This window comes from Mesoplodon bidens (assembly GCF_964165515.1).
Source record: "Mesoplodon bidens genome assembly, chromosome: 9".
In the NCBI taxonomy this organism is placed as follows: domain Eukaryota; kingdom Metazoa; phylum Chordata; class Mammalia; order Artiodactyla; family Ziphiidae; genus Mesoplodon; species Mesoplodon bidens.
The window spans coordinates 29,411,068-29,431,784 of NC_138166.1; the positions used below are offsets into that span (position 1 = coordinate 29,411,068).

General features: G+C 34.9%; 1 protein-coding gene across 6 annotated transcripts in view; it reads left to right on the forward strand.

The window, feature by feature from the left end:
* The window catches only part of LOC308622814 (uncharacterized protein), a 583,450-nt gene that overhangs the window by 453,587 nt on the left and 109,146 nt on the right, over positions 1-20,717 (forward strand). For 3 of the 6 annotated variants that reach the window (XR_014016684.1, XM_081244446.1, XM_081244448.1), the window contains one exon: positions 9,385-9,494. Coding sequence is in view for 3 of the 6 variants with exons in the window: in XM_081244446.1 (XP_081100572.1) it covers positions 9,385-9,494 (110 nt within the window). In the remaining 3 variants the exon portion in view is untranslated. The remainder of the gene's footprint in view (positions 1-9,384; positions 9,495-20,717) is intronic. The other 3 variants (XR_014016685.1, XR_014016686.1, XM_081244447.1) reach the window with 1 other exon arrangement.

Consider the following 20,717-nt stretch of genomic DNA (forward strand, 5'->3'; position numbering starts at 1 on the left):
TTTGTAAATCGATTTTGGAATCAGATTAGGATCCTGCCTATAAAATCCACATTGATTTTCATGTGTTTATATATGTCATTGTGCCTCTGAAGCCAAGTAAAAACAGGCACTTTTTGTAAGATAGAAATTCGTAGACTAAATTTTTTAATTCCCCAATGTGTAATAACCAGAAAGGTTAAAATGGTACATGTCCTCCTAAAAGAAATCATCACTTGTATTCAGATCTTCTTTGAAAAGAATAAAATACTTTATTATGTATGTAAACTTGCAGGCTTATAGACCAAACTTTTCATTGCCTGCATGGCAAGTGAAAATTACTAATGGTACAAAAATAAAATTGTACTTTGGGGAAATTCCTTGGTGGTCCAGTGGTTAGGACTTGGTGATTTCACTGCCGAAGTTCAGATTCAACCCCTGTCAGGGTACTAAGATCCCGCAAGCCACGAAGCGTGTCCAAACAAAAAAAGAAGGAAAGTTGCATTTTGGTGTCAATTCATATCTTTTGTTTTGTTGTTTCATTTTTTTAACATCTTTATGGGAGTATAATTGCTTTACATAGTTGTGTTAGTTTCTGCTGTATAACAAAGTGAATCAGCTATATGTATACATATATCCCCATATACCCTCTCTCTTTCATCTCCTTCTGACCCTCCTTACCCCACCCCTCTAGGTGTCACAAAGCACCAAGCTGATCTCCCTGTGCTATGCGGCTGCTTCCCACTAGCTATCTGTTTTACATCTGGTCGTGTATATATGTCCATGCCACTCTCTCACTTCATCCCAGCTTACCCTTCCCCCTCCCCGTGTCCTCAAGTCCACTCTCTACGTCTGCATCTTTACTCCTGTCCTGCCCCTAGGTTCATCAGAACCTTTTTTTTTTTAGATTCCATATATATGTGTTAGCATACGGTATTTGTTTTGCTCTTTCTGACTTACTTCACTCTGTATGACAGACTCTAGGTCCATCCACCTCACTACAAATAACTCAATTTCGTTTCTTTTTATGGCTGAGTAATATTCCATTGTATATGTGTGCCACATCTTCTTTATCCATTCATCTATCGATGAACACTTAAGTCGCTTCCATGTTCTGGCTATTGTAAATAGTGCTGCAGTGAACATTGTGGTACATGCTTCTTTTTGAATTTTGTTTTTCTCAGGGTATATGCCCAGTAGTGGGATTGCTCGGTCATATGGTAGTTCTGTTTTTAGTTTTTTAAGGAGCCTCCATACTGTTCTCCACAGTGGCTGTATCAATTTACATTCCCACCAACAGTGCAAGAGGGTTCCCTTTTCTCCACACCCTAGCCAGCATTTATTGTTTGTAGATTTTTTGATGATGGCCATTCTGACTGGTGTGAGGTGATACCTCATTGTAGTTTTGATATGCATTTCTCTAATGATTAGTGATGATGAACATCCTTTCATGTGTTTGTTGGCAATCTGTATATCTTCTTTGGAGAAATGTCTATTTAGGTCTTCTGCCCATTTTTGGACTGGATTGTTTGTTTTTTTGATATTGAGCTATGTGAGCTGCTTGTATATGTTGGAGATTAATCCTTTGTCAGTTGCTTCGTTTGCAAATATTTTCTCCCATTCTGAGGGTTGTCCTTTTGTTTATGGTTTCCTTTGCTTTGCAAAGCTTTTAAGTTTCATTAGGTCCCATTTGTTTACTTTTGTTTTTATTTCCATTTCTCAAGGAGGTGGGTCAAAAAGGATCTTGCTGTGATTTATGTCATAGAGTGTTCTGCCTATATGTTTGCCTCTAAGAGTTTTATAGTGTCTGGCCTTATATATAGGTCTTTAATCTATTTTGAATTTATTTTTGGGTATGGTGTTAGGGAGTGTTCTAATTTCATTCTTTTACATGTAGCTGCCCAGTTTTCCCAGCACCACTTATTGAAGAGGCTGTCTTCTCTCCATTGTATATTCTTGGCTCCTTTATCAAAGACAAGGTGACCATGTCTGCATGGGTTTATCTCTGGGCTTTCTATCCTGTTCCATTGATCTATATTTCTGTTTTTGTGCCCGTACCATATGGTCTTGATTACTGTAGCATTGTAGTATAGTCTGAAATCAGGGAGACTGATTTGTTTTTCAATCCAAGAACATGGTACATCTCTCCCTCTATTTGTATCATCTTTAATTCTTTCATCAGTGTCTTATAGTTTTCTGCGTACAGGCCTTTTGTCTCCTTAAGTAGGTTTATTCCTAGGTAGTTTATTCTTTTTCTTGCAGTGGTAAATGGGAGTGTTTCCTTAATTTCTCTTTCAGATTTTTCATTATTAGGGTATAGAAATGCAAGATTTCTGCGTATTAATTCTGTATCTTCCTACTCTACCAAATTCATTAATTAGCTCTAATAGTTCTCTGGTAGCAATTTTAGGACTCTCTATGTATAGTATCATGTCATCTGCAAACAGTGACAGCTTTACTTCTTCTTTTCCGATTTGGATTCCTTTTATTTCTTTTTCTTCTCGAATTGCTGTGGCTAAAATTTCCAAAGCTATGTTGAATAATAGTGGTGAGAGTGGGCAACCTTGTCTTGTTTCTGATCTTAGAGGAAATGGTTTCAGTTTTTCACCATTGAGAACCATGTTGGCTGTGGATTGGTCATATATGGCCTCATTATGTTGAGGTAGTTTCCCTGTATGCCTACTTTCTGAAGAGTTTTTATCATAAATGGGTGTTGAATTTTGTTGAATGTTATTTTTGCATCTCTTGAGATGATCATATGGATTTTATCCTTCAATTTGTTAATATAGTGTATCACATTGATTGATTTGTGTATACTGAAGAACCCTTGCATTCCTGCGATAAACCCCACTTGATCATGGTGTATGAACCTTTTAATGTGCTGTTGGATTCTGTTTGTTAGTATTTTGTTGAGAATTTTTGCATCTATGTTCATCAGTGATATTGGCCTGTAGTTTTCTTTTTTTTGTGACATCTTTGTCTGGTTTTGGTATCAGGGTGATGGTGGCCTTGTAGAATGAGTTTGGGAGTGTTCCTCCCTCTGCTATATTTTGGAAGAGTTTGAGAAGGATAAGTGTTAGCTCTTCTCTAAATGTTTGATAGAATTTGCCTGTGAAGCCATCTGGTCCTAGGCTTTTGTTTGTTGGAAGATTTTTAGTCACAGTCTCAATTTCAGTGCTTCTGTTTGGTCTTTTCATATTTCTATTTCTTCCTGGTTCAGTACGTTGTTCATTTCTAAGAATTTGTCTATTTCTTCCAGATTGTCCATTTTATTGGCATCTACTTGCTTGTAGTAATCTCTCATGATCCTTTGTATTTCTGCAGTGTCAGTTGTTACGTCTTTTTCATTTCTAATTCTGTTGATTTGAGCCTTCTCCCATTTTTTTTTGATGAGTCTAGCTAATGGTTTATCAATTTTGTTTATCTTCTCAAAGAACCAGGTTTAGTTTTATTGATATTTGCTATTTTTTCCTTCATTTCTTTTTCATTTATTTCTGACCTGATCTTTATGATTTCTTCCCTTCTGCTAACTTGGGGTTTTTTTTGTTCTTCTTCTCATTGCTTTAGTGTAAGTTTAGGTTGTTTATTTGACATTCTTCTTGTTTCTTCCGGTAGGATTGTATTGCTGTAAACTACCCTGTTAGAACTGCTTTTGCTGCATTCCATAGGTTTTGGGTCATCATGTTTTCATTGTTATTTTTTCTAGGTACTTTTTTATTTCCTCTTTAATTTCTTCAATAATCTCTTTGTTATTTAGTATCATATTATTTAGCCTCCATTTGTTTATATTTTTTACAGTGTTTTTCCTCTAATTGATATCTACTCTCATAACGTTGTGGTCAGAAAAGATACTTGATACGATTTCAGTTTTCTTAAATTTACCAAGGCTTGATTTGTGACCCAATATATGACCTATCCTGGAGAATGTTCCATGAGCACTCGAGAAGAAGTGTATTCTGTTGTTTTTGATGGAATGTCCTATAAATATCAATTAAGGCAATCTTGTTTAATGTATTATTTAAAACTTGTGTTTCCTTATTTATTTTCATTTCGGATGATCTGTCCATTGGTGAACTGAGTTGTTAAAGGCCCCTACTATTATTGTGTTACTGTCAGTTTCCCCTGTTATGGCTGTTAGCATTTGCTTTATGTATTGAGGTGCTCCTATGTTTGGTATGTAAATATTTACAATTTATTATATCTTCCTCTTGGATTGATCCCTTGATCATTATGTAGTGTTCTTTTATGTCTCTTGTAATAGTCTTTATTTTAAACTCTATTTTGTGTGATATGAGAATTGCTACTCCAGCTTTCTTTTTATTTCCATTTGTATGGAATATCTTTTTCCATCTTCTCACTTTCAGTCTGTATGTGTTCCTAGGTCTGAAGTGGGTCTCTTGCAGACAGCATATATATGGGTCCTGTTTTTTTTATCCATTTAGCCAGTCTGTGTCTTTTGGTTGGAGTGTTTAATCCACTTACATTTAAGATAATTATCGATATGTTGTTCCTATTACCATTTTCTTAATTGTTTTGGGTTTGTTTTTGTAGGTCTTTTCCTTCTCTTGTGTTTCCTGCTTAGAGAAGTTCCTTTATCATTTGTTGTAAAACTGGTTTGGTGGTGCTGAATTCTCTTCACTTTTGCTTGTCTGTAAAGGTTTTAATTTCTCCGTCGAATCTGAATGAGATTCTTGCTGGGTAGAATAATCTTGCTTGTAGGTTTTTCCCGTTCATCACTTAAATATATCCTGCCACTCCCTTCTGCCTTGCAGAGTTTCTGCTGAAAGATCAGCTGTTAAGCTTATGGGCAATCCCATGTATATTATTTGTTGCTTTTCCCTTGCTGCTTTTAATATTTTTTCTTTGTATTTAATTTTTGGTAGTTTGATTAATATGTGTCTTGGCAGGTTTCTCCCTGGATTTATCCTGTATGGGACTCTCCGTGCTTCCTGGGCTTGATTGACTGTTTCCTTTCCCATATTAGGGAAGTTTTCAAATATAATCCCTTCAAATATTTTTCAGATCCTTTATTTTTCTCTTCTTCTTCTGGGACCCCTATAATTCGAATGTTAGTGTGTTTAATGTTGTCCCCAAGGTCTCTGAGAGTGTCTTCAATTCTTTTCATTCTTCTTCTTTATTCTTCTCTGTATTTGTTATTTCCAGTATTTTATCTTCCAGGTCACTTATCCATTCTTCTGCCCCAGTTTTTCTGCTATTGATGCCTTCTAGAGAATTTTTAATTTCATTTATTGTGTTGTTCATGATTGTTTGTTTGCTCTTTAGTTCTTCTAGGTCCTTGTTAAACTTATCTTGTATTTTCTCCATTCTATTTCCAAGATTTTGGATCATCTTTACTAACATTACTCTGAATTCTTTTTCAGGTAGACTGCCTATTTCCTCTTCATTTTTTGTTCTAGTGGGTTTTTGTCTTACTCCTTCATCTGCTGCATATTTCTCTGTCTTCTCATTTTTTTTAAGTTACTGTGTTTGGGGTCTCCTTTTCACAGGCTGTAGGTTCATAGTTCCCGTTGTTTTTGGTGTCTGCCCCCTGTGGGTGAGGTTGGTTCAGTGGCTTGTGGACGGGACTGGTGCCTGTGTTCTTGTGGGTGGGGTTGAATCTTGTCTTTCTGGTGGGCAGGGCCACATCATGGTGTTTTTGGGTGTTCGTGAACTTAGTATGATTTTAGGTGACCTCTCTGCTAATGGGTGCGGTTTTGTTCCTGTCTTGCTAGTTGTTTGGCATGAGGCGTCCAGCACTGGTGCTTGCTGGCCATTGGGCAGAGCTGGGTCTTAGCGTTGAGACTGAGATCTTTGGGAGAGCTCTCACCGATTGATGTTACATGGGGCTGGGAGGTCTCTGGTGGTCCAATATCCTGAACTCGGCTCTCCCACCTCAAAGGCTCAGTCCTCATACCAGGCCAGAGCACCAAGACCCTGTCAGTCACACAGCCAACTACATGGGTATTTTCTTGCCTTTTGGCAAGTCTGAGGTCTTCTGTCATCATTCAGTGGGTGTTCTGTAGGAGTTGTTCCACATGTAGATGTATTTTTGATGTATTTATGGGGAGGAAGGTGATCTCCACATCTTTTCCTCTGCCATCTTGAAGGTTCTCCCTTTGTTTCCTTTGTGCTTGGTCCAGTTTCACTTGCTCACTGGGTGCTGAGTTTGAAGGACTTGCACTTGTCGCTTCAGACCAGAGCTCCTCGCACCCAAACCCTCAGCCCCGTCAATGCATAGCTTCCAAAAAAAAAAAAAAAAAAATCCACTAATTTTTAAACCCATAAGAGCACTGTTAAAAATATATTTTTACTACTGACAATATATAAGTATTTTTTCTATTGGAAGTATGTCCTCAACCTTTTTTGGCCTAACTTATAATAACTTTTTATCTCATACATTTTAAGTGATTTTAAAAAAACTTTTTAAAATCAGTCAATAGGAATTTATTTTGGCTACTATGTGGTCCAGCACCATGCGTATCAACTAGGAAGAAAACAGAAAGAGCTAATTGCGAATAACACTTATTAATTGAACATTTATTAGTAAGTTCTGTGGTATGTTATTAATGCCTAACATTGGAGAAAATAATTAGATCATGCACATTAATGTCTTCCTTTTTAATTAGAGTTTATTTTATGCGGCTAAAGATATTTGTCTCCCTTAATGATCAAGCAAAGCAATAGGGTAAAAAATCACCTTTGCAGTTTCTTGGTGCAGTGTCTCTCTGTTATATCTTTACTTTCTACTGGGTAAATGCTGCCTCAGAATTTGCTATCTGGTCATAAAGAGTCTAAACATAGGCATAAAATTTGTGCTTGTATATCCTCATGCTTACAAAATCCACATATAAACTGTTGAATTTTGGAGATGATGTGGTAATTGCTACCTCACCAGAGACTAACTAGAAACCCTTATCTGAAAAGTACAGTAAATCATATTTTGATATAAGTGCTCTTAATATACACAGGTCTCTAATTACTGCCTGCCAGTATGCCTACATGCAGAGAAAATTTTTATCTAGGTCAGTATGAATTATTATTAGTAGGCAATAAAATTCCAACTCAACAACTACCACCACACAACAAAACAAAAATAGAAAATAAACCAAAAATAAAAAGAAGAAATAAAAAAAAATAGCTTATACCTCAAAATTCAAGCTTAGATAAACTAAGATTTTTTTTTTTAAGAAAATCTCCCTAACTTGGGTACACCGAGAAATGGAGACCAATTAAAAATACATGGTTTGGCTAATTATACTTTCAATAAAAGAAATATGATTATGCAAATGGATATCCTGAATTTAAAACCAAGCACTTCATGCCATACTACATTCCTGGGAACATTGACCATGGATTCTGAGAATGCCAAAAAATAATTTGGCATCTCCACAGTCTGAGGCTGAGACTCAGACTTGCCACTCAGACAGAGCTATGTGATCTTGGCTGGTCACTTCATTTTCTCTAAACCTGATTTTACCCAGTTACAGGGTGTGGTAATAAATAATGAAATGTGCTAACTCCTTCAGAAGACTGCAGATTCGGATCAGTGGACAATAATCATAATCCTAGTAGGTTACACTTAACATACTGTTTCTGATGTGTTAACTTATTTAATCCTCACAGTAATCTTATGAAGCAGGTAGTGTTATGAGGTTCAGTTTTCAGATGAGAAAATTGAGTTTCTGGAAGGTAAAGTAACTTGCCTAAGATAGTCAAATACTAAGTAGCAGAGTTGAGTTTAGACCTGTGGTTATATGGCTTCAGGACTGTAGAAATTAATTTATAAAATATGAAGATTTATGCAAAGCCCCATTATTTTCTTATTGAATAAGTTCATAGCATTTGTGATGTTGACCAGAATGATATCAACCACCAAAAATCCATTCCTTGAATTATTTCAAAAACACTAGAGACATATGAGAGGATTACAGAAAGATGCTACAGCCGCCCTTCAATACTCTTGTGGCAGTAATCAAATGACAGGGAAAAGAGAATCTGTGTTCTAGTTCGTCTGATTCCTTGAACAATTTTGCAAACATTGAAAGTTTGACAAAACTAAAACTCAAATTGCCCCAGAAATTTTTATACATTTATTCTTTAAAGTATCTGTATTTCTAGGAAACTAAAGTCTCCACTTGTCTAATTCAACTTGTCAAAATGTTTCTCAGGGCTCTGTGCTATTGTAGAATATATATGATGATTCTTTGAGAAAATAAAGTGTTTTGACTAGAGGAAAAAACTGAAATAACATGAGTTGCTTTAAATACCATTTTACAGAAGGTCTATTTGTTTGCAACTTGATCTCACATATCAAATTAGTTACATTTCATTCCTTAGCTGTTTTATGCTATTAACAATGACCATAATTTATTCAATACTAATCACGTGCTAGGACCCATATTAAGAGTAACTGTAATATTCTCAAGCCTCTGGCTTGGATTATTCTCTGGTTCCCAAGCCTTGCAGCTGACCTTTACTTCCTTAATTAGCTAAGACTCTTTCAACTATACGTGTGAAGAATCTAATGAAAATTGGTGTTAGCTAAATAGAAAATTTAATGGTTCCTATAAATGAAAAGGCCAGTGGTATATCAAATCAGGTCAGCTGGCTATAGGGACTCAGAGCATCTTTGAGAAACTAATCTTATCTTTTTTCCCTCTCATCTCTTTGTTCTGCTTTCTTATGTATTGTTTTTGTTCATCGTTTATTGCATAGTCTCTCTTCCAGTAGCTTCTGGCTTACATTCTAACAGCTTTTCAACCATCACAGGAAAGATTGTGTCTGTTTTTAGTAGTTTTAGCAGAGGTCTATTTGGTTGTTTCTTTTTTGATGTGGTTTGAGAGAGAACGTTTTACCTCATTCTGTGACTTGCAGGTGAGACTGACCATTACATGACACAATCATGGACAAAAAAAAAGCCCTTCATGTCCCGATTCACAGTAATGGCTCACTTACAAGATCATCTCCCAAGCCAGGTCAATGAGAAACAATCTGGGGTCATTAGTGAAACTACAGGAGAACAGAATAAATACTTACAAGTTCAAATGCTGTTAGAATATCACTTGGTATGTATGAAACACTTGGGCTATACATACACTAAAAAAAGTCATTATTAACCTGAAATTCAAATTTAACTGCATGTTCTGTATTTTATTTGTTAAATATAGCAACCTTACTGAAGACATTATTTGCCTATATGATAAATTAATATTTTCAAATATGTTCATATGCATGTCCTAAAGGGGCACTCATAAATAAAATGATAATAAACTAATAAGCCAAACAATACATGGCAAGAGTGGCATTTTCTGTGTGCCAGGAATTATTCAGAACCCTTTTCATGTAGTAGCTCATGTAATCTTGTAAAAACCCTATGAAGTAAATAATTTTATCATCTTTATTTTACAGAGAAAGAAATTTGGGCACAGAGAAGTTAAATAACTTGTTGAATATGCAACAACCAACAAGGATGGAGACAGTATTCAGCCAAGGTATGTGGCTTCAGAGAGTTCTTACAGGTAATTCCTTTAATCCTTTTGATAGTGTCATCTCTGTTGCATTCCGGGGTGATTAACAAAGCTACTCCAGTGAACCCCAAACTTCATATACATACATATACATATATTCATTCTTTTTCATATTCTTTTCTCATATAAGTTATCACAGAATATTGAGTACAGTTCCCTGTGCTATACAGTAGGTCCTCGTTGGTTATCTATCTTATATATTGTAGAGTGTGTATGCTAATCCCAGGCTCCCCCATGTTTCCCCTTTGGTAACTGTAAGTTTCTTTTCAATATCTGTAAGTCTGTTTCTGTTTTGTAAATTAGTACATGTGTATCATTTTTTAAAATTAGATTCCACATATGAGTGATATCACATGACATTTGTCTTTCTCTGTGTGACTTACTTCCCTTGCTATGATAATCTCTACGTCCATCCATGTTACAGCAAATGGCATTATTCCATTCTTTTTTATGGTGGAGTAGTATTCCATTGTATGTATGTACCACATCTTTTTTATCCATTCCACTGTTGATGGACATTTAGGTTGCTTCCATGTCTTGGCTGTTATAAAGAGTGCTGCAGTGAACATTGGAGTGCATGTATCTTTTCGAATTATGGTTTTCTCTGGATATATGTCTGGGAGTGGGATTGCTGGATCATATGGTCATTCTATCCTTAGTTTTTTAAGGAACCTCTTTACTGTTCTCATAGTGGTTGTACCAATTTACATTCCCACCAACAGTGTAGAAGGGTTCCCTTTTCTCCACACCCTCTCTAGCATTTATTGTTTACAGACATTTTAATGATGGCCATTCTGACCAGTGTGAGGTGATACCTCATTGTAGTTTTGATTTGCATTTCATTAATAATTAGGGATGTTGAGCATCTTTTCATGTGCTTTTTGGCCATCTGTATGTCTTCTCTGGAGAAATGTCTATTTAGATCTTCTGCCCATTTTTGGATTTGGTTGTTTGGTTTTTTTTTTTTGATATTGAGCTGCATGAGCTATTTGTATATTTTGGAAATTAATCCCTTGTTGGTTACATCATTTGCAAATATTTTCTCCCATTCTGTGGATTGTCTTTTCATTTTGTTTATGGTTTCCTTTGCTGTGCAGAAGCTTCTAAGTTTAATTAGGTCCCATTTGTTTATTTTTGTTTTTATTTTCATTACTCTAGGAGGTGGATCCAAAACGATTTTGCTGCAATTTATGTCGAGTGTTCTGCCTATGTTTTCCTCTAAGAGTTTTATAGTGTCCAGTCTTGCATTTAGGTCTTTGATCCATTTTGAGTTTATTTTTGTGTATGGTGTTAGGGAGTGTTCTAATTTCATTCTTTCACATGTAGCTGTACAGTTTTCCCAGCACCACTTATTGAAGAGGCTGTCTTTTCTCCATTGTTTATTCTTGCCTCCTTTATCAAAAATAAGGTGACCATAGGTGCGTGAGTTTATTTCTGGACTTTCTATATTGTTCCATTGATCTATATATATGTTTTTGTGCCAGTACCATACTGTTTGGTTACTGTAGTTTTGTAATATAATCTGAAGTCAAGGAGCCTGATTCCTCCAGATCCGTTTTTCTTTCTCAGGATTTCTTTCTGTGTTTGGAGTCTTTTGTGTTTCCATACAAATTTAAATTTTATTTGTTTTAGTTCTATGACAAATGCCATTGGTAATTTGATAGGGATTGCATTGAATCTGTAGATTGCATTGGGTAGTATAGTCATTTTGACAATATTGATTCTTTCAATCTAAGACTATGGCATATCTTTACATGTGTTTGTGTCATGTTTGATTTCTTTCATCAGTGTCTTATAGTTTTCAGAGCACAGGTCTTTTGTCTCCTTAGGTAGGTTTATTCCTTGGTATTTTATTCTTTTCAATGCGATGGTAAATGAGATTGTTTTCTTAATTTCTCTTTCTGATCTTTCATTGTTAGTGTATAGGAATGGAAGGGATTTCTCTGTGTTAATTTTGTAATTTTGTATTTAGATTTCTCTGTATTAAGTTTACCAAATTCATTGATGAATTCTAGTAATTTTCTGGTAGCATCTTTAGGATATCTCAGTATAGTATCTTGTCATGTGCAAACAATGACAGTTTTACTTCTTATTTTCCAATTTGGATTTCTTTTATTTCTTTTCCTTGTCTGATTGCTGTGGCTAAAACTTTCAAAACTATGTTTAATAATAGTGGTGAGCATGGGCAACCTTGTCTTGTTTCTAATCTTAGAGGAAATGCTTTCAGCTTTTCACCATTGAGAACGATGTTAGCTGTGGGTTTATCATATATGACCTTTATTTTGTTCACATACGTTCCTTCTATGCCCTCTTTCTGGAGAGTTTTTTATCATAAATGCATGTTGAATTTTGTCAAAAGCTTTTTCTGCATCTACTGAGACAATCATATGGTTTTTATTCTTCTGTTTGTTAATGTGGTATATCACACTGATTGATTTGTGCATATTGAAGAATCCTTGCATCCCTGGGATAAATCCCACTTCATCATGCTATATGATTGTTTTAATGTATTGTTGGATTTGATTTGCTAGTATTTTGTTGAAGATTTCTGCATCTATGTTCATCAGTGATATTGGCCTGTAATTTTCTTTTTTTATGGTATCTTTGTCTGGTTTTGGTATCAGGGTGATGGTGGCCTCATAGAATGAGCTTGGGAGTGTTCCTTCCTCTGCAACTCTTTTGGAAGACTTTGAGAAGGATGGGTGTTAGCTCTTCTCTAAATGTTTAATAGAATTCTCCTATGAAGCCATCTGGTCCTGGACTTTTGTTTGTTGGAAGTTTTTTAATGACTTTTTCAATTTCGGTACGTGTGATTGGTCTGTTAATATTTTGTTTCTTCCTGGTTCAGTCTTGGAAGGTTGTGCTTTTCTAAGAATGTGTCCATTTCTTTTAGGTTGTCCATTTTATTGGCATAGAGTTGCTTGTAGTAGTCTCTTGTGATCCTTTGTATTTCTGTGGTGTCAGTTGTAAATTCTCCTTTTTCATTTCTAATTTTATTGATTTGAGTCCTCTCCCTTTTTTTCTTGATCAATTTGGCTAAAGGTTTATCAATTTTGTTTATCTTCTCAAAGAACCACATTTTATTTTTATTGATCTTTGCTATCATTTTCTTCATCTCTATTTCATTTATTTCTGCTCTGATCTTTATCATTTCTTTCCTTCTATGAACTTTGTTTTTTTGTTTGTTCTCCTTTTTCTAGTTGTATTACGTGTAAGGTTAGGTTGTTTATTTGAGATTTTTCTTGTTTCCTGAAGTATGACTGTATTCCAATAAACTTTCCTCTTAGAACTGCTTTTGCTGCATCCCATAGGTTTTGGATTGTCATGTTTTCATTGTCATTTGTCTCTAGGTAGTTTTTTATTTCTTCAGTAATCTATTGGTTGTTTACTAGCATATTGTTTGGGCTCCACATGTTTGTATGCTTTACAGTTTTTTTCCTCCCTGTAATTGATTTCTAATCTCATAGCATTGTGGTTGGAAAAGATGTTTGATATGATTTCATTGTTCTTAAATTTACCGAAGCTTGTTTTTTGGCCAAAAATGTGATCTATCTTGAAGAATGTTCCATGTGGACTTGAGAAAAAAGTGTATTCTACTGCTTATGGATAGAATGTTGTATAATTATCCATTAAGTCCATCTGTTCTAATGTGTCATTTAAGGCCTGCATTTCCTTATTGATTTTGTCTGGATGATCTGTCCATTGATGAAAGTGGAGTGTTAAAGCCCCCACTGGTATTGTGTTACTGTCAGTTTCTCCTTTTATGGCTGTTAGCATTTGCCTTGTATATTGAGGTCCTTCCATGTTGGGTGCATATATATTTACAATTGTTATATCTTCTTCTTGGATTGACTCCCTATTGATTATGTAGTGTCCTTGTCTCTTGTAACAGTCTTTATTTCAAAGTCTACCAAGTGCAGTATTATCAATAAATTAACGAGACCCATTTGCCCTATTAACACAAAATCCAGTATCTCTCCCATTCCCAAGTAATGTCCTAAAAATGGAAATCTAACTTCACCTGTAGAGAACTTACATTACCAAGTGCCACAACACTTGTTTCTTGTTCTTGCCCTGTAACTTTAGAAGATCGTTCCTTAATACTGGGTTAGATCATGTTTTATAGAATTATATAGCCACTTATTGTGGCCCTGCATTCATGCACAGAACTCAGTGCTTCTATAACAGAAGAATTCAGATGAGCCATTGGTTCTCCGTGCTTGGGGTCTCAAACTTCAAAGTCTTAATCTAAATATTTTTCTGCATCCTGGGGAAAAACATGATCTCCAGAACCACTCTCCACTGTATGGACCAGAATAGCCATAACCCTTCTAATTCACTCAGGAAGGAAGAGAAGAAAACTTAAATTAAAATCTAGCAATCCTTTTTGGTTGATCATCCTAATACATAAATTAGACTTTCTACCCATCACTCTCCAAAATCTAAATGTTTTATAAATATTGCGGGTGAGAACATGTGTAAGTAAACTTCATTATAACAACTCAGTTCCAATTCTGTTTTCTCAGAAGAACATATTTTACAAAAGCTGCTGCTGCAGCTCAGTGGTCAACAGAATTACAGTTAGAAGTTTTAAACTAGATTAATTTTTAAATTTTCTAACGAAGGGTTGACATTTTTTTGACTGCTTAAATACTGCAAAAATATGCATAACCTCCTGGCTGATTTCCTACATGTCTACTAAAAGGGCAGTCATTTTATTATTGAAAGTATCTGATTACAGCATATACAATCTAGGTGGTCTTTTATGGTCAATTTAGATGCCAAATCCATATATGTATATGTATATCTATATATATCTATGTAAAAGCAAAGGTGCCTTTTTAATCCATTCTGAAAAAAGTATCAGTACTATTTAGCAAAAGAATTTGGTAAAGAAAAATTAACTTACTGAAAAGCGTTATATATCTTCATTTTCCCAACTCTCTTCTTAATACACCAATGTTACAATACCTTCCCAACACAAAGAGTCACCATAATTTTATGAAAAATACATTTTTTTAACAAACATGTTTACCTGCTAAACAGAAGGTATTTATGCTTGCCAAGATAGGCAGAGTTTTCAAATACATTTGCAGCCAGCCACTTGCCACTGGTCCTGCCAGAGGAGCAAGTGAGACAGACACAGTGCTGCGCCTTATTGTCATTCATTCTCTTCCTTCCTTAGCACCCCAGCTAGCTGCTGGGTAAGGTAGGACTTGTCTCAGGATGGAGCAGCTTGGCTTTTTCTTTACAAAAACGCCTAGGTAGGGAGCTGAGTTGATACAGAAATAAATGGAAGAAAAACCTATAAGGATGTAGTTTCTTAAAGTGAATCTTAGCCCCCTGCATTATGCTCACCAGTCTTCTTTGTAAGAAATATTCATTCTTTGGGACTACATTGGATCAATTATTCCAGATCTCTCTGAATGGAGCAGAGGAATTGATAACTTAAAGATTTAAGGCAATCCTCTAAAAATAAAATATTTATATACCTTTTTTATGACACTGATCTACAGGGTGTTGAAAACCATAGTATCAACTTGACACATTATTCTGAAGAGTAATGTTTATAAACATATGTAGGCAGATAGGTGTGGGTTCAAATCTTGACTTTGTCACTGAGAGCTGTCCATTACTTAACCTCTTTGAACATCAGTTCCCTGAATTGAGACAAATGAATGAGAACAAGTAAAGCAATTAACACAGTGTCTGGCACATACTGAGTACTCAATAAATATAAACCACTATTATTATGAAAAAATATCAAATATATTACTAAGCAGAATTCATAATAAGCATGGATTTCTGTTACAAAGTAAGAGATTTTAAAGAAACGTTTCATTTTAATCTGGCACTTTCTTACTATGCTTCAATCTACTCTGCCCATATTCACCCTTCTTTGGAAGGTTTAGGAAGGTCTGGTCTGTGGGAATAATGACTTTTTCTATTTTTTTCTTTAAAGCATTGCTATTAACTAGTCCATCCTTTCTTTGAAGTCTTGCTATTATTAGTGCTTGCTATTATCTAGTCCTTTCTTTGAAGTTGTGCTATTGTAAAGGCCCCAGACTCACCATGCCTTAGAAAATGAGTAATGCTAACTAAAATACACTTCAGACTAAGTTAGACACCAGAATGCCAAATCATTAATTTTAAAGAGAAAAAATAAATGTCAAAAGGATTGTGAATATACTCATATTGGCATGATCAGCATATTCTTTTTCTTAGTCAAGTTATAGAGAAGCCAAATATATTAAAAGGCAGTATTTTTATTTAAAATGAAAAATTGTATTCACAAAAAATAAAATAAATACCAGAAACAAAGTCTGTTCTATAATCAGAATACGTTTGAATCAGGAGGACATTGTCCTAAAAAGGACCTTGACTCAGAACAAAAGGAATTCCAAAAACCAAATGTTAATGGCAATAGGTTGTGGTATAATTTTGCTGCAGGTTCTGGAATCCTAAAATTTTCTATATCCATTACCACTCAGGATTTAGCTTTGTCATCAACACTGGCAACTTTGAAATCCATTAGTTAAGATGTCCTTTCCTGTGGACAACAGATACAAGATCACCTCAAAGGTGTCCTCTTTATTGGTGTTTTTCTTCCCTTTTATTTTTCTTTGAAAACTGCAAGACATATTTTTTTATAACTTTAACAAAGTTATTTTTAGTTAGATTAGTACATTAAGCTGGGAAGACTATGACCTGTTTATGAGTCTTGCTCTGTCTTAAAAAATGCTGTACATTTGTCTGTCTGTCCAACCTTCCATCCTAGTTTGGTTCACTAAAAAGACCTAGAAATAATAACAGCCCAGTAGGGATAGGTACCTGTGTCCCCAAAACTGTGCCCCTGTGAACTCTGAAATGCTGTAGCAACTAGTGCATCTTAAATTATTGGCTGACTCCAGGACTGGTATATGAAATGTTCAAGGTGAGTCGGTGATATTGCATCACAGCAAAGAAACAATAAATGTCTGATAGTGATATATCAAAAGGACTTTGGGACTAAAAGGAAGGAACTCCCACAAAGATGGGAAAATTTGTGCAACAAATGTAAAATCAGGTTCTATTTATTAATATACATGAAATATATTTTTTAAAACATTGAGTTAATAAGGATACTTGAAGAGAAGATACAGTAAAAGAAAAAAAGAACAATAATAAATAACACAAACAAAAAACTTTACTGGTCACCACCTAGGTATGTAGAGCATCACTTCTTTACCCTGAAGTTGGTAATTAATGGAAAATTTAATATCTTCCCTACTAATCTCATATTAATGACATTTTACTGTAACCCAGTAGCCCTAGCTAAGGATGAAAATGTTTTTATAGAAAAATTTAGGTAATAAATGAGGAAGAAATACCAACATTAGGACATTGCCATTTTGTAATTTGTAATTAAATAATTGTTTCAGGCAGAGGAGTAAACAATTAGATGAAAGATTGATGGGGAACTTTACAAAGGACGAGTAATGCTATTGCCACCAGAATCCATGATCAATCTTATCACTATTAAGAGTACGACAGCCAGGGCTTCCCTGGTGGTGCAGTGGTTGAGAGTCTGCCTGCCGATGCAGGGGACACGGGTTTGTGCCCCGGTCCGGGAATATCCCACATGCCGTGGAGCGGCTGGGCCCATGAGCCATGGCCGCTGAGCCTGCGTGTCTGGAGCCTGTGCTCCACACGGGAAAGGCCACAGCAGTGAGAGGCCCACGTACCACAAAAAAAAAAAAAAAAAAAAGTAGGACAGCCAGATGTCCAGATATTTTGTACCTCTTAGAAACATTGCCAAAGTTGAATCTGAGTCTTCTAGATAATACTTCCAAGTTAAAAAAAAAAAATTGTTCCTCCATCAATTTAAATGGCATCCAAAGGAAGGAGACAGACAAATCAAGAATGCAATTCATAACACTGGACAACTTTCTTGGTTTTGCATTGTCAAGGGTGCAAAACAAGAAAAAGGAGGACTTGGAGAGAAGAGATCATTCTAGAGTAAGAGACCTCAGAAACGTAACAACCAAGTCAATATATGTAGCTTGAGAACCAATTTGAACAAACTGATTTTAAATAAACGTTTTGAGGCAATTAAGAAACTATCAGTAAGAAATGGTATTAAATGTAAAGGAATTATTGCTCTATTTCTTTGATAGGTGTGATAATGGAATTGTGCTAAAAGAGAGATGTATACCTCATTTTATAGTTCCCTCCATATTCCTGATAACATCCCTTCCCCTGAAGGCAGCTTCATCTGAAATTATTACAGCTACTCCAGTTTTATTTTGATTAATGTTGGCATGGTATTTCTTTCTTTAGGGAGATCTAAATTTCTGATGTATATAATTTTCCTTTGGCCTGAAAAAAATCTTTTAATATTTTTGTAGGTAAGGACTGTTTACAACAAATTCCCTCAAATTTAGTTTGTCTGATGATGTCTTTATTTCTCCTTAACTTTAGAATGGTAATTGTACTAGATACAGAATTCTAGTTTGATGGGTTTTTCTTTTTTTTTTCCAACACTTTAAATGTTTTAATCCACTGTTTTCTTTATTACATGATTTCTGACAAACAGCTGTATCTTAGCTTTTTATCTTTCTTCCATTTTAGAAAAGGTACTCTGCCACAGCCCTCACCCCCTACCCCCAAGAAATAGGCTTCTTTCAAAATTTTCTCTTGGTCACAGGTTTTCTACAGTTTGAATATGACAGTGTATTAGTCTGCTTGGACTACCATAACAAAATACCATGGACTGGGTGCCTTAAAAAACAGAAAAAAAAAAACTTTTTTTCCCTCATAGTTCTGGAGGCTAGTGGTCCAAGATTAAGGTGCCAGCAAAGTAGGTTTCATTCTGAGGCTTCTTCTCTTGGCTTGTAGGCAACAACCTTCTAGTTGTGTCCTCTCATAGTGGAGAGAGATGAAGAACAACCTCTCTGCTGTGTCTTCTTATAAGGCTACTAACCCTCATTTAACCATAATTACCTCCCAAAGGCCCCATTTCCAAATACCATCACATTGAGGATTAGGACTTAAACATATGAATTCTGAGGGACACATTCAGTCCATAAAAATAGGCTGTGATTAGTTTCTGAAGTTTATTCTCTGTTGTGTTCTCTGAGCTTCTCATACCTGTGGTTTGGTACTTGTCTTTAATGTTGGAAAGTTCTCAGCCATTACTACTTTAAATATTCATCTCCTCCATTCTCTTTTTTTTTTAAGTTACAACTTTTAAAATTGTCCGATGTTCTTGGATGTTCCAGTCTACGCTTTTTTTTTCTTCGAGTTTCAGTTTTAGAAGTTTTAATTGATCTGTCTTCAAGTGCATTGTTTATTCTCTTGGAAGTTTCTTCTGAGAATTCTGTCAAAGGCATTGTTCATTAATTTAAGTTATCCATTTGAATTCTTCCTTCTTTTTAATATAAATATTTATAGCTATAAATCTTCTCTGAGTACCGCTTTAGCTATATCCTATAAATTTTGGAATTTTTGATTTTATTTTTCATTAATCTCAGAGATGTGTAATTTAGTTTTTCCTTGTCCTTTGGTTATTTAGGAATGTGTTGTTTAATTTGCACATATTTGCAAATATCCTAAATTTCCTTCTGTTATAGATTTCTAAGTTAATTTCATTCTGATTAGAAAACATACTTTGTATAATTTCACTTTAAGTTTGTCAAGGCTGGTTTTTACATAGTTTATGGTCCTTGAGAACGTCCCACATTTATTTAAGAAGAATACATGTTCTCCTGTTGGATGGTATGTTCTGTAGATGTCTTTTAGGTCTAGCTGATTTATAGTGTTGTTCAAGTTTTCTGTTTTCTTATTATCTTCTGCCATACTGTTATATATGTCCACTATTGAAAGTAAGGTATTGAAGTCCCAAATAATACGTTCATTTGTCTATTTTTCCTTCAATTCTATCAGTTTTTATGCATTTGGGAACTGTGATGCTATGCACATATTTGTTTATAATTGTCATATATGCCTGGTGGATTGACCTTTTTAACATTAAAAATATCTCTAGTTCTTCTCTAGTAATATTTTTTGTCTTAAAGTCTTTTTTTTCCTGTTACTAGTATAGTCACTCGAGCTTAGTTTTGATTGCTGTTTATATGATTTATTTTTCCATCCTTTACTTTCATTCTATTTGTATTGAATATCTTTGAATCTGAATTGTGTCTCCTGTAGAGAGTATACAACAGGATATCAGTGATTTTTGAAACACAATCTGAAATCTGTGCCTTTCGATTGTATTTTAATCCATTTACATTTGGTATGACTATTAGTGTGTTTGCATTTATATCTCCCTCTTGGTTTTTTGTTTACTATGTGCATCTTCATTTTTTATTTCTCTGTTGCCCCTCTTTTGTCTTCCTTTGTATTAAGTGGATATTTTTAGCATAACATTTTAATTCTTCTAATAAATTCTACTCATATTTTTTGAGGTTTAAAAATCTACATCAGTGGTTGTAAGAAAGTGAGAGAGGAAAATAACTATAACCCTCACTGAAGATGAATCACTATCCCTAGGATTTGTGATATTTCCTTCTGGAGAACAGTCAGTTTCAAGCCCTAAATGAATCACTGTTATTTTCAAGGAATGTTACTGATGGGAGTTGCTCTCTAATTGGATAAGGGGGAAAGGGAGTTGAGAACCATTGTTCTATATTAAGGAGGGTTCTTGCACTTTATAAGTCACTAGGAAATATAAAGAACCAAAACATAATGTAGGGCTTCATCTGGATGAAAATATATTACAAAACTGAGAGTTGTATCAGCAGCAATTCAGCCCAATATAAAAGGAGTATGTGTATAATATACTAGATATAGATAGATAGATATAGATACAATTTATGCTTAAACAACACAAGTTTGAACTACAAGGATCCACTTATATGTGGATATTTTTCAATAAATGTGTATTACAGTACTACATGATCCATGGTTGGTTAAATCCTAGGATGCAGAACCCAGGGATGCAGAGGGCCAAGTTATGGGTGGATTTTCAACTCTGTGTGTCAGCACCCGTAATCCTTGTGTTGCTCAAGGGTCAACTGTACATACATACATACATATATTTATGTATGTATACACGTATGTATACATATAAACATTTATATGATGTATGTTTTGTATATATGTAATTGTTACATAATAAGTAATGTTGAAATGCTTAATCCAGTTAGTTGCCAAAAAAACCCCATGGTTTTATAT